We start from the raw sequence: 13,350 nt of genomic DNA, 5'->3' as shown, positions 1-13,350 counted from the left end.
TAGTATTTTGGGGAGGAAACTTGTAAACGCGCAGTGATCAAGCGAAAAGCATTAGGAATCATACGTTGTGGACAAAACTTGAGAAAGTCGACGAGCGAGCATATAAGATAAAGGGAAAAAAGACAGATGTCCCGGAAGGGAAGAAGGAAGTACTGCTGTCTTCCTATCATTGCCAAGGCCTCCTCTTAGCCTCTTTAGAACGCACATGTACGCAGCTTGTTCAGATGGCGGACGAGAAGCTGTCAGGAAATTCTCCATGCGCCTCATGTCTGAGTGCTAAACAAGCCACTCAGCCTGGCCAAGGAGGCAATTTTGGAGAAATTATTATGTTCATGTGTCTGTCACGCCGAAAGCATCTCGTTAGGCGTTCCTGGCAGACTGCGTCGCGAGCCGATCATTCCAATCGTAAGACTGCCAGATGAGCAGGAGGTAGCACAGTCTCATCCATGAAAATTCTCATTCAAATTGAATGTTAAGGTGCTGCTCAGTAGTAGGTAGCGATGCTTTCTTAAACAGACAAAACCTCCCAAAATGAACTCGGGCAGAGTTCGAATATCCAACTATACGGCTGCCTTGCAGATGCACTTGAGAATTTCTAAAGCTAACGAATTTGACACACACTTCTGCCCACCCCTCTACAATACACGATGATCACTCTATTCTTGGCTGGCTTTCTCTTCGCCTGGTACACCTGTGCAGCTCAGGTCCCTCGTCTTGTGACTGTAAATAGCAGCAAGGCAAACATGACGATGACTGCCGCCACGATTCAATCCGGGGCCATTCTCGGCAGACAATTGCGAGACCCGAACATTTGCGGCTACGTTGCGAGTAAGTAGATATTGTACAAATGATGTTTTGGGATCACTTAGCTGAGTTTTGTCCAGACAAGCCATTCACATGCCCAAATAACGGCTCTTGCAGGACCAACCAGGACAACTTCATCGGGTGCTGCGATGAGAAAGGCCAGAGCTGTTCAATTTACAATACATGCTTCCCTGAGTCGGAGAAGCCCACATCAGCGAACTCAGGTACTTTGCTATGGTAAGTTGCTATATGCACTTCTTATAGATATGTAAACGCCAGTGTGATGCACAGAGCTCTTCTAACATGATCTCTATAGCACGGGAACCGACCGTTTCTGCGCAACACTCACCTGGCCTGGAGGCAAGCAGACGGCATTCTCGTGCGCCACATCACCGTTGAAGACGCAGTTAGATCCCAGGCCAACAACAGCTACGAGCACTCAAAGAACCTCAGGGACAAGCTCTAGTCTCGCACCCTCGACTGAGGCGTCCTTTTCTGCGTCTTTCACTTCTTCTACCATCGGGCCAACAATACAACCATCCGAAGCTCCGCCGACATCGTTTTCTTCGATTTTAACTATTACATCTACCAAAAGACCAGATCCAGGCGCACCTCCACCGGGTAGTACTCCAACAGGCAGTCCCACGGCAGGCACACCTCCTTCTTCGTACAGCCCACCTCCAGAAGCAACCCCTTCTGCATCAGACAAGCCCCCAGCACCGCCGCCCGGAAGCGGCATAATGCAAGGTAATACTATTTTCTATCAGCGTAACTTGTATCAAAATTTGCACTGACGTTCCAAGATCTTACAAATGAGCAGAGGGTAGGTGTAAGCGTTGGCTGCGGATGTGTCGGTCTCCTCTTCATCGTTAGTGTTATGTAAGTGTCTTTGCTCAAACAGCCTTCGTAGATACAGCAGTGGCCCAAATTTCTCTGACAATAGATCTAGATGCTGTACTTGTGGACCGTGGAAGGGGAGAAGCACACCAAATCCGCCAATGACGGCGTCTAAATATTCGGGGATGGGGCAACTGGTGCATCCCGGTGGAACACCACTGCATACAAGCTCTAGGGAGGTATTGCAAAGACAAGATTATATGTCTGTAGATACATCGTATCAAGGAGGACATAATGGAGGCAGACACGAGGTACCTGCGCCTGTAATATCAAGTCACTAGATCAAGGAACAAGCTGTTACAGATGGCTCCAGGGCTGTTGCCAGATTTCTAGTGTTATAGATTACATATCTACCTCATTCATAGTGCATCTCTGTATTCAGACAAGAGACTTCCGCAACAAACTCTCTAGCCTCTCGATATCCTCCTGCTTCGTCGTCTGGCTCGTCATCACGTAGAGAACATTCCCAAGAACTCTGCTGTGGACGTTCCATCTTCCGCCTTCAGTGCCGTGCTCCCCCTGAAGCAGAGCACTTTGAAGGTTCGCGGCCGCATTGCTCGAGTATCCAGCACCCTCACTATCCTGCAAATGAATAGCGAGAACAGATCCCAAAGCCCATACACCGTCCACCCGATCAGCCTGCTTCGAAACCCAGTCAACAAAAGACTGAGACCAGACGGACCACGCCTCAGCCGAGCTGCTAGATTCTACCTGAGTAGCAGAGTCTACCGTCGCTGACGCCTCCCACCCATTGGTCTTGGCCCAGTTCCACTCCCCGTCGCGGTCGATTCTCTGGAGCTCTCGCAGGGACTCGAGGGCAACTTGACATCCAACCGCATGCGCGGTATAGCTGTGACCATGGAGCAGCGCGTCGCTCTTCTCGTCGCTCTCAAAGGCTCGGAAGATGCTGTCGGAGGCTGACGTGGTGCAGAGAGGCACGAGGCCGCCCGTGAGCAGCTTAGCGTTGCAGACGACGTCCGGGTCGACGCCGAGGAAGGACGCGGCGGAGAAGCGGCCTAGACGGGTGAGGCCAGTAAAGACTTCGTCAAAGACTACCGGAAGGCCTGTCCAAGTGTTGTCGTCTACCGCTGAAGGAGATTGCGTTACCGTTCCGAAGAGCTCGGGGTGCTGTCGGACAACCTTGACGAGAGTGCTCTGGAAAAGGGGGTCGCTGCGTTTGGAGATCAGTTAGCAAAAGTCGTCGACTTCACACGGCGTCGAAGCTGTCTTGTACTTACGCCATAATCATGCCTCCCGCTCCAAGAATAACAGGCTCCATAACCAAAGCACCAAACTTGCGCCCCTGCTCCCGGAGACGACGCAAGACGCTAACGATGTACTCCTCATACACCTGCGACTCTCCTGTCTTTTCCCTACCAGCGACGTCAAACACCGCAGACAAGCTCCCAAACTCTTGGCCAGCACCCAGCTCCTCCTTTAGGACACCGGGAACCCGAACCTGCCACTTGCCGTCCTTGCACATCACGGAAGGGTACTCGAACCAGAACCCCTTGCCGTCATACCACTCCACCTTCTCGTTGAAAACTGACGGCTCGGTCGAGTCCATCGCGCCCATAGTGTCGCCGTGGTAGCTGCCCCTGAGGCCCAGGATCTCGAGTTTGTCGCTAGCTTCCCAGGAGTAACGCACCCGCGCGGCGCGTAGGCCCATCTTGACGGCGACTTCCATGCCCGTGCTGCCGTTGTCCGAGTAGAAGACGCGGGAGAGGCGGGGGTTCTGCAGGCCCTGAAGCAGCGTCTGGGCTAGGGCCAAGGCGGGCTCGTGGACGGCGGAAGCGAACATTACGTGACCGTAGCGGCCGGCGGCGTAGGATGCTGCGAGGGTGAGTTTCGGGTTGGCGTGGCCTAGGCCCTGCGTCCACCAGGACGAGGACCCGTCAAAGGATGGCTGCAGAAGGGCTTGGTCACCAGGTTGTTGTTGGCTTTGTGGGACGAGGGTTTGGAAGTTGTCGCCGTGGGCCGAGTCAATTGCCGTGATCTTGTCCGGTGTCAGGCCCTTGTGCTGTGTGAAGGGGTACCAGATGATCTCGTGTGCGTCGCGAGACATAGTTTCCAGACGGGCGATCCGGGCGAGGTGGCGGGCGTGTAAGTGGTCCAAGGTATCCTTGATGGCTGCGCTTGATGACAATTCGGTGTAATAACGAGACATTGCTTTTGCGTCTGCCTGCTCGTCTTGCGCGCGAGCGGGCGGCTGGTCTACGGCGGTGACGGGGATGCCGTGCCCACGACGGAAGTAGTCGGTCAAATACGTATCGTTCTGATAGTACCCATCTCGGAAGAGTAAAATGCTTTCGACATCATAGCCTCGAAGCTTGAGGGACTCAAAGGCCGAAATGGTTTGGGAGATACCGCCGAGTTTGGCGTCGCCGATGAAGATGACCGGAGCTCGGAGCGGGGCGTAGAGGTCGGCCTGCGGGGTGCCGGACGGAGCCGGGGAGTGGACACCACCGGCGGTTTCGATGAAGAGCCAGCCCGGCCCACCGGCCGCTCGGCTGGATGAGTAATTGTAGATACCTTTTAGTACTTCATTATCTGATGGGGTAGGCTTTCAGTGGCTTGATTAGTACGGTGACAAAGAGTGAGACGATTGACTGCTTACCTGGTCCGAGGCTGCAGCGGCCAGATGTGGACTTGCTGGAATCTCAAACTGAAACAGCGTCTTCTTCGCGATGCCGGGCGCAAACCTTGAGATATGACTGGGGAAGGGAAACAGAATTAGCAAGGCCAAAGAGTGGAATTGAATCCGAACGAGTTTGTGTTTCTGTTTTCGCCCGTGTTAGCTCATGAGTAAGAGATCATAAGGATAGTGGAGTTGACTGCAGCGTACACCTATCGTCGGCTTCTGTGGCCGGACCCGTAGAAACGGGTTTCAAGAAAGCCGTCTTGTCCTGCGGCCAGAAGTTGCGGGCCGCGTTGCAGAGGGCCGAGGCGAAGACCGTCTTGCCGACATCGGTGTTGGCGCCATATATTTGGTATGTCCTGAGCGAACGCCAGAGCAGAGCACCGACGGGTGCCATTGAGGTCTTTTGGAGCTGGTTCAAGCTCCCATGTGGAATGAAAACCTCAAGAGCGAAGAGCAAAGAGCAATTGGTTGATTTCGTTGGAAACGTAACTGGCTGTTTGCTCACTTGATGTCAGAGCATGCACTTCGAACCCCAACTAGAGACCCAACGAGTCACACACAATGCCTATTACTAACACCCCAGGTTTACAAGGGAGCTGGGGGGAATGACCGAAGAGGACACAGAAGTTAGAACAGGCGGGGTAAAGTATCCGTAATACTACCGTACCTGTTCTAGCGCTGCGGCATTTGTTGTGCCGAGAGACTGGGGCCAAGCGGCTATCAAAGGCCAAAGTTGTTGAGCTTCTGTTGGTTTTAGTGTTATCCTTTTTTAATTTTCAACGGCGCTGTTTTTTGAGCTTTACTCAACGGTGCCATCGGTGGCTCGGCGCGCGGCCAGGGGCGGGTTCGTCCTTGCATGGATCTTGCATCTCGCGTCGCTTTTCGGCTATGCGGGACTTTGAGAGAGATCTTCAGGGCCAGGGCCAGGGGTTTGAAATTCACTCGTTGAGAGTTCGTTTGTTTCTCTACGCCGGACCGCAGACAGCTCCATACTCCATAGTCCCAGTGCCGAGGTTTGATGTGGTTCCCCCCTTCACCTATTACTCCGTAGATACATCCAACGACTCTTATTGGAAAGTCTCTCGGGAAGTATCCGACAACCACAGCTCATCTCAACTATGCCGGCGAGCGACCGTCTGGACAAGGTCTTTGCGGCACTCCTGGCCCGCCGAGAGTCAAAGAGCCAGCTCCGGCGGCTAACCCTCGTTCCGGCCGGCAGCGCCGACTTTTCATCCAACGCCTACCTCTCTCTGTCGACCCACCCCGAGGTTCAGGCTCGGTACCTGTCCCGGATCAAGGCCCACCTCGAGCCGTCCCCGTCACAGTCACCGTTCCCATCCCGAACGATTGATGCTGGAGATGGCAGTGCCATTACCAAGCTCAATGGCAACGGCAATGGCAAAGGCAATGGCAAAACTCACGGCGCATCTCTTCTGGGCTCTGGTGGTTCACGCTTACTAGACGGCAACGTGTCCCTCGCAGAATCCCTCGAGAGAGATATCGCAGCCTTCCACCGCGGCCCGGCCGGCCTGCTCTTCAACTCGGGCTTTGACGCTAACGTCGGGCTCTTCAGCTGTGCCCCTCAACCGGGCGACATCATCGTCTATGACGAGCTCATCCACGCCAGTGTCCACGATGGCATGAAGCTGAGCCGAGCGGAGAAGAAGATTGCTTTTGCGCACAACGCGGTGGACCCCGCAGACGCTCAGCAGCAGTGGCCACAGAGCTTGAGCGAGGTCCTGTCCAGGTTGACCGATGGCGAGGAAGGCCGTCTGGTACGCGAGGGGCGGAAACGCGTCTTTATTGCTGTCGAGGGGATTTACAGCATGGATGGGGACGTGGCGCCGCTCAAGAAAGTGGTTGAGTGTGTTGAACGGCTGCTTCCCCGCGGCAACGGCCTGGTTATTGTTGATGAGGCCCATTCGACTGGGCTTCTTGGGCCAAGAGGGCGAGGACTCGTTTGTCAGCTTGGTCTTGAGGATCGGGTGTGGGCTCGGGTACACACGTTTGGCAAGGCGATGAGTTGCTCAGGAGGTATGTTCAATATCTTACAGTCTGGGTTCTTCCTATGCTTGAAGCTTACTCTGAAACAGCAATCATCTTGTGCTCCCACATCACTCGGTCATATCTCATCAACTACGCCCGGAGTCTCATCTACACTACCGCCATGCCCTTCACATCTCTGGCAAGTATCAAGACGGCGTACGACTTCATCGCAAACGGTCACTCTGAACCACTCCTTCGCCACCTCTGGTCCCTCATCAACCAGACAAACGAACTTTTGCTAGAAATGCTGGAACGTCACCGGCCTGATAGAAACCTGATGCACCTGGCGCCTGGGAAGCCTAGATCGCCCATCATACCACTCTTCACATCGGATCCTCGGGGCCTGGCACAGCACTGCCAGAAGCGGGGATTCATGCTGAGGCCGATTGTTGCGCCTACTGTCCCGGTGGGAAGCGAGCGCGTGAGGATCTGCCTCCATGCCGAAAACTCTATCGAGGAGTTGGAAGGTTTGGTGTCTGCCATTGAGGGTTGGCTGGTTGCTCAGCCGACGCATCAAGGGCAATTCTTTGACAATGCTCTGGTAGGACAACCTGGACCGCCAAAGTCGCGGCTTTAGAATAGATGGAAAGGTTAAGCATAGATTCTGGTGGCGAGTCAAAAGCACAGCTCCGGGCATTGAAAATTGTAATATTGATAATTCTCTCTCCATGGACGGCCGTATCTCGACTTTGCTTCTGCAAGCTTAAGCCAAAAGGAACTGCCCGAGACATACCACCACCGTAGCTGACAGCACTCCAGTGATTCCGTACCCCATGCTAGAAGCAGAACCAACCCGAGGAGGTGCAGTAGGAGGAGTAGAGTTGGTCCCGTTTCTGCCTCCCATACCTCCTCTGCCTCCTCCCTTACCTCCACCTCCACCTCCACCTCCTCCAGGCGTTGGCATCGTCTCGTTCTTGCGTCCCTTACCACCGCCCTTACCGCCGCCCTTGCCACCTCCTTCTCCTCCTCCATGCTTCGGGGCATCAGGGCTCGTACCATTCTTGTGTCCCATGCCCTTACCTTTGCCTTTGTCCTTACCACCACCTTTGCCGCCGCCCTCTCCTCCGCCGTGTTTGGTGCCATTGCGTTTGTTCCCATGCTCTGACTCCATCTCCATCTGCTTGCCAGACATTGACTCACCCATATTCATGCTAACACCACTACCAGCAGCTGGAGCCTTGGCAGGCTGCCCAGCCGGCGGTGCTGTAGCCCCAGACACCTTTTGCAGGTTCACAGACGCCTTCTGCGCATCCGTTGCAGGCGTCTCAATGAAGGTAATCATGGGCGCCAACATGGCGCAGTTATCCTGTTGCGCCGCGGGCATGCCCTCCATCGTGCCCGTATTATTCTGGAACAGCAGCCTCTGCTTTCCGTCGACGGTCCACGCCGCCCACTGCGGCATCCCCGCCTGGATCTTGGCGGCGTTGGGGTCGAGGCTGCGGACGAAGCTGGCCCAGTAGGCCTGCGTCAGCGGCACGATGGGCGCGTTAGTAGTCGAGTAGCTCTTTGGCGGGGCGCCGTCCGTGTTGTTGGGACCAAAGACGCCGTTGAGCTCGACGGTGTGATAGGCGCCGAAGCCTTGAGCCTCTTGCTCGTCATCGAGGGGCCCGTAGCGGTAGTTGAAAGTCGTCACGCCGTCGCGAGCCATGGCGTCCTGGAAGATCTTGGTAATGCAGTGCGCCCTGTAGTCGCCGTGGGCGGTCGCGAGCTGGCGCCAAAGCTTGCCTGAGTTGGGGAAGACGGGCTGCGGCTTGTCGAGGTAGGTTTCCTTGAGGAGGGCGAGGGAGGCGTTGCTAAGGGACTGCGTGGCCTGGTTGTTCATGTTCTTGAAGGCCTCCTCGACGGTGTCGGTCTTTTGGGGCACGTTCTTGGTCCCCTCGTCGGTGCATGTTCCCGCGATGGTGGGAACCTTGAGATATTTTCCCTCGGCGAAGCGTTGCAGCGTCGGAGCCTTGACGAGGTCGCCGTCGAGGTTGGGGTTGAACTGGCAGTCCTCCGTCTGCAGGGCCGTCGCGTTGAGGCCGCGGAGACAGGCGAGGGAGTCGGCTTGCTTGTTGCAACCGGTGGCGTTGGTTAGGCAGTTGTACTGTTCTTGACCTTGCTCGAGGGTGCGGACGGTAGCGACGGAGACGGATTCCATAATGGCTCCCTTGATGAGACCCGGGTCGTTGTCTCCAAAGGCCGCGAGAAGCATGGCTACTGAGGTCGCGCCGGCGGAGTCGCCTACGGCAACCATCTGATCGGGGTTTCCTCCGAACTTTTCAAGGTCAGTCAGCAAAGAGTGCGAAAACGAGAGGTTTTTTAAGAAAGCTCACAGCAGCGGCGTGTTGCTTCAGCCATTTCAGCCCTTGGATCTGGTCCTTGAGGCCGTTGTTCATACTCGCGCCAGCCTCTACCTCCTTGCTCTGCAAGAAACCATAGGGCCCTGTAGCTAATATTAGCCTCTGCTCTGCGAGTTCATGATGCGGTGCGACATGTATCATCATTCAATCACATACCAACTCTATAGTTCACCTGAACGACCAGCATGTTTCCAAACCTGGCCAGATCACTGCCGTTGAAGTTGGCGTTGGAAAGAGACTGGAACCCGCCGCCTTGGATGAAGTACATGACGGGCAACTTGGACTCCGGTGTCGCGTTCGATGGCGCAAAGACGTTAACATAGAGACAGTCTTCGTCCGTCGTGAAGCGCTTGTTCGGCTTCATGGTGAAGTCGGAGGCACTTCGGGCCAGACATATCGGGCGGAACTGAAAGACGTGTTAGCAAAGCGAAGCTAATTCCACCAAGCTCACTTGAAGATATCTTACGTTCGAAGCATCGACAACATCAGTCGTGTTCGGGGGATCAACCGGTGCCGCGAACCGGAGCTGGCCCACCGGCGGCGCAGCAAACCGGACGCCCAGCCAGCGAGTCGCACCGCCCTGCTCGGCGACTCCTTGGAGTTTGGTGTAGCCAAGGTCTACAAGCGGGTCAACCGCCTGGACCTGGCCGATGATTGCGGCCGAAAGAAGAGAAACGAGGGATTTGGTTAGGGAAGGCATTATTACAGAAGTGACAGACTTAGATTAAAATGATAATAGGGACAAACTAGACACAATCATCGCCAATAACTAATCACAGCCAAGGAGAGAATTCGACCATCATCCGAAGAAAGAGACTGAGCGGTCTTGTCATCTGTTATAGGGTTATAGAGACTGAACTTGAATTAGACCAGACCAGACTGACAGCCCCGAAACCGAAACCAGACCGGAGTATTTTGTTGACTCGAGGGCCATCTTCTGCACCCGGCTTGCCAGCTTCGTGGGCTTTTAAAAGCTTCTCCGGGCTGTCCGCAGGTTTGGAGTTTGGGTGCGGGGGTTTCAGAACCGGGTCTTTGAAGCGATCTTGTCGCGAATGTCGTGTTCCAGAACAACGAACTCTATTCGGAGCAAAGATTTCAAGATGGACATATGATCCACAGGCAGGGATCCCATTCTCCGTAGCCGAGGGCAGAAGAAAGCACCCCTCTTTATCATGGCAGGTTTAACTGAGCCCTTTAAACTGCCGCGGCCATCCTCCGCGGCTGGGGTATCATCCGCACATTTAGAGTTTTTCGTCGCAACATTACCCTGTTTCCCCTTTTCACGCCATCGCATCATCCATGCTGCTCAGATGCATACTCTTTAGGATGACAAGATTCATAAGATGAACGCTCCTTGGCAGAGGGTTTCAGTGGGATCGAATAAGACGAGATGCTTTTCTCTCATCGTGTCAGCCACTCTTGACTCTGCATGCTCTCCTAGACCGCTTTAGGAAACGTCGTATCATTTGTCTTGCCGACTGACTGGTAAGTGATATCTGAACCCATGACGCCGCAATCTCCTATCCACACAGGTTGCAGTTGTGACGGCCGAGGTTGCAGTCGCTATCCGTTGGGTGTGCCATTCCGATCTTTCGGCACCAACCGGCCGTTCGGCGTGAACCATCCAATCTGTTAGCATGACAGTATCAACGACAATTGGTGTAACGAGACTGTAGTCTGTATATTCAACGTGACCAGATAGTTGTACAGGAGTGCTATTTACAGCTGAATTATGTACAATAGAAGATGATACAGAGATGTAAGTTGCTTGGGAGGTATTTGCTCATAGCGCGAACTCACTTTTTACTCATAGACATAGCAGAACGGAGATCCTCCGACAGTGTTCATCAGGTCTCTGAGCTTGGCCGATCCGCCAATGGGAGAAATGTCGATAAGATCATCCAAAGTGGCGTTGGCACTCGGCGGGTTGTTTTGCAATGTCCTGGTGCCAAAGATGTCCTTCAGAACAGCAATAGTTAGTATTTTCTCAATTAGGATACACGTAAGACTGCAAGGCTTCTTTCATCGGGTTTCTGACGTACCTGTCTGTTGGCAAAGTCAAGCATCTGCCAGATCCAGTAGACGCGGTCGATTTGGGCGTGGTGCAGGAAGAAGGCGGGCTCGCCGGGAGAGATGAAGGGATCCGCGCCGGGGTCGCCTTTACGCAAAGTTAGTTGCCGTCGAAGTCAAGATGTGCACAAAAGTCTTTTTAAAACTTACCTCCTATCGTGTAGTGGCCTCCCCCGTGAATGCCGACCTCGCTGCCGGGCGTATACCTGTCATCACCCTGCATAACCGCCTGGAACCACTCAATGTTGTCGTTACCGAGGATCAACTCAGTGGTATTGCGTAGCGAAGAGTATCGGGCAGCAATGTGCTTGTTGAGGTCACGCTTCAGGCAGCGAGGGTGGTCATCGGTCGGCTTGTCGACGGTCAGCGGCGTCGTGGTGCCGTACTGCCACAGCAGCCGGGGCCCGACGTGGACGACCATGTCGGAGAAGGGTCCGGTCTCGACGCAACCACCGCCCGAACCGGGCTCGAGGATGATGGTAGTGTTGGTGAAGCTCTGGAGGAGGTGCATGCCCTCGTGCTCGATAGCTGCGCCGTTGCTTCCCATGGAGGTCTCCGAGCCGTCGAAGACCGGCGACTTAGCTGGGTCTTCAACGTCGAAACCCCATTCCCAGTAGGGGAACGTTCCTGTTACGCGGGCAATTAGATTTGAGTCTTTACCCTGTGGATGAATCGAGAAGTGCTAACCGGTGTAGCCGCAGACGTTGCGGAGGTTTTCCTCATACGTCCATGTGAAGTATCTGTGCCAAAGGAGGAAGTTCGCCTAGATCGTCCCACTCAGTCAGTCCCATTGAAGGTTTGGGTAGTACCCGTATTGACATACCGTAATGTGAATCCTTCCAGTCTGGTTGAGATGTGTCAGGACAAAGTCGTCGTATAATGACTTTGCAGACGGAAGCTCCGTGGCGTTCAACAGATTGGGGGAAGACTGAAGGCACTTGACCGCAGCGACATACGCTTTGCGCTCTTCGGCAGGAATCGTTCTCCTGAAGACCCAATATCAGCACGCCGTGATCAAGGAACGGGGTCATCATACATAACTCACCATTCTTTCCGTACGCGCAGCTTGTCGGGCGTGCAGGTCGAGTTGATACCCATCCGTTGGTTCAGCGCCTTTGAGGCCTCGAGAGCCTGCGCTGAGAGCTGGGTAAGGGCATCGCCGTTGTCAATCGCCGTCTGCGTAAAGTTGTGGGTTGTGGTCTTGGCAGAGGTAAGGGCAGCGTTGCCGGCGGCAAAGAGGAGCCAGACGCAGTGCTTAAGGACGGCCATGACGTCTGTTACTGGATGTTACCGTAATAGCAACTTTAACCGGATGAACAGCGTTCGAGACCACAATCCTTAAGCTTTTTTGAGCAACTAGATCTTCCCGCGGAACTTGAAGCCGGCCATCATAGATTATATGTTTACTGAACATGTAGGGCAGAAGGAGAATATTTAAAGGCGGCAGGCTGCCGTGGAGACTCGGAGAGAATAGGTATTCCTTTTCTAGATTACCCATCGGAGCCGATATTCTCAGGGATAGTTGCTCTCGGTTAGGGCCGTTTATCCATCTTTGAGGGAGGCTATCGTGTGTAGCATATTGGTCGAGGCCGGCAACAAGATCCATAGAATACACCCTTACCAAGCTTCTGCGGTTCCAAGTAGATGGGATGCAATGGGATCGGGTGAACTATTCGCTAGGTTCACACTTCTCAAACAGGAACGAATATCCATCAAAAAAGTTGGTCCGAACCACGCACCCACGTTGCATGACACCCGCCTTTGCAGGCTTCCAGAGCGCCGTTGTTCCAAACGGGGCAGCTCTAGAGCCAAGATGTTGGCGTGGCCAATCGGGGTTGGAATAGAGATGGGACTTTTAATCTATATCGGCTATCAACATTAAAGTTAAATTTAGCATTGCCACATTTCGGCCCACGCACTGGGTGCGAGGAGACTAAAGAGTCGACAACATCCCTTCCTCTGTGGCGTCGTGTCAGCAATGACAAAACTGGGCTACGTGACCATGGTGGACGATGCTCTCTCCACAAACAGATAATCGGCTCCGGGCACGTGGATCTTGATCATCACGGGCACCACTTAGGTGCTGGAATTTGTCCGGCTCCCGTTTGATTTGAATCAAGAAATGCGCTGTTCTTGTTCATGGTTGTTGTTGGTATCGGTGTCCTTCCACCAAGGCGGGGTGGAGCTCTGACGAGTCAGATTTCAACAAATCCATCAAGCTTGGGCGGATCCGGCCTCGGCAGTTGTTGAAATGATTCAGATGAGGCAATCAACATGCTTGAATTCCTCCGAAAAGTGTGGTCCAGCTGCGCAGGGCATCTTTCCAAGTGAGTAACAAAGCTTACCAAAATGCATCATGATGACGATCATAGTCTTTACAACTCCGTAGTGACGATACACTTTACCTCTAGCCTACTAATCGTTCTCTAAGCATCTCAAACCTTGCGTGCGATCCTGTGAGCCACGTGCAGTTTAGCTGACACCCGCACGACCCAAGCGGTTAATTATTGCTTGGTCACTATATGTAACCTTCCTAAAATATTCGTTCAG

General features: G+C 53.9%; 4 protein-coding genes across 4 annotated transcripts; 1 reads left to right on the top strand and 3 right to left on the bottom strand.

Moving 5' to 3' along the window:
• Positions 1-2,079: 2,079 nt before the first annotated feature.
• HER10_EVM0009515 (onanonoxo-7-onima-8-eninoihtemlysoneda) lies at positions 2,080-4,910 on the bottom strand (the record flags this gene model as incomplete). Its single annotated transcript, XM_035479001.1, has 4 exons — positions 4,549-4,910; positions 4,319-4,415; positions 2,940-4,264; positions 2,080-2,872 (listed from the first exon to the last, which is right to left on the bottom strand). The coding sequence occupies exons 1-4, from the start codon at positions 4,734-4,736 to the stop codon at positions 2,080-2,082; spliced, it is 2,403 nt and encodes an 800-aa protein (XP_035333124.1). The 5' UTR covers positions 4,737-4,910.
• A 250-nt stretch (positions 4,911-5,160) lies between these two features.
• HER10_EVM0010394 (aminotransferase class I and II) lies at positions 5,161-6,965 on the top strand (the record flags this gene model as incomplete). Its single annotated transcript, XM_035479854.1, has 2 exons — positions 5,161-6,376; positions 6,436-6,965. Exons 1-2 carry the CDS (start codon positions 5,461-5,463, stop codon positions 6,963-6,965), a joined length of 1,446 nt encoding a protein of 481 aa, XP_035333238.1. The 5' UTR covers positions 5,161-5,460.
• Positions 6,966-7,091: 126 nt separating this feature from the next.
• Positions 7,092-9,430, bottom strand: HER10_EVM0008415 (carboxylesterase; the record flags this gene model as incomplete). The annotated part of the gene is made up of 4 exons (XM_035477938.1): positions 7,092-8,645; positions 8,704-8,813; positions 8,887-9,136; positions 9,197-9,430. The coding sequence occupies 4 exons, from the start codon at positions 9,428-9,430 to the stop codon at positions 7,092-7,094; spliced, it is 2,148 nt and encodes a 715-aa protein (XP_035332995.1).
• Positions 9,431-10,533: 1,103 nt separating this feature from the next.
• HER10_EVM0009282 (tyrosinase central domain-containing protein) lies at positions 10,534-12,069 on the bottom strand (the record flags this gene model as incomplete). Its single annotated transcript, XM_035478773.1, has 6 exons — positions 10,534-10,689; positions 10,773-10,888; positions 10,951-11,427; positions 11,488-11,563; positions 11,624-11,786; positions 11,846-12,069. 6 exons carry the CDS (start codon positions 12,067-12,069, stop codon positions 10,534-10,536), a joined length of 1,212 nt encoding a protein of 403 aa, XP_035333094.1.
• Positions 12,070-13,350: the final 1,281 nt, after the last annotated feature.

Source organism: Colletotrichum scovillei (assembly GCF_011075155.1).
Source record: "Colletotrichum scovillei strain TJNH1 chromosome Unknown Contig00006, whole genome shotgun sequence".
Taxonomy (NCBI): Eukaryota; Fungi; Ascomycota; class Sordariomycetes; order Glomerellales; family Glomerellaceae; genus Colletotrichum; species Colletotrichum scovillei.
Note: the sequence above shows the minus strand (reverse complement) of the source record. Positions and strands in the feature narration are given on the sequence as shown.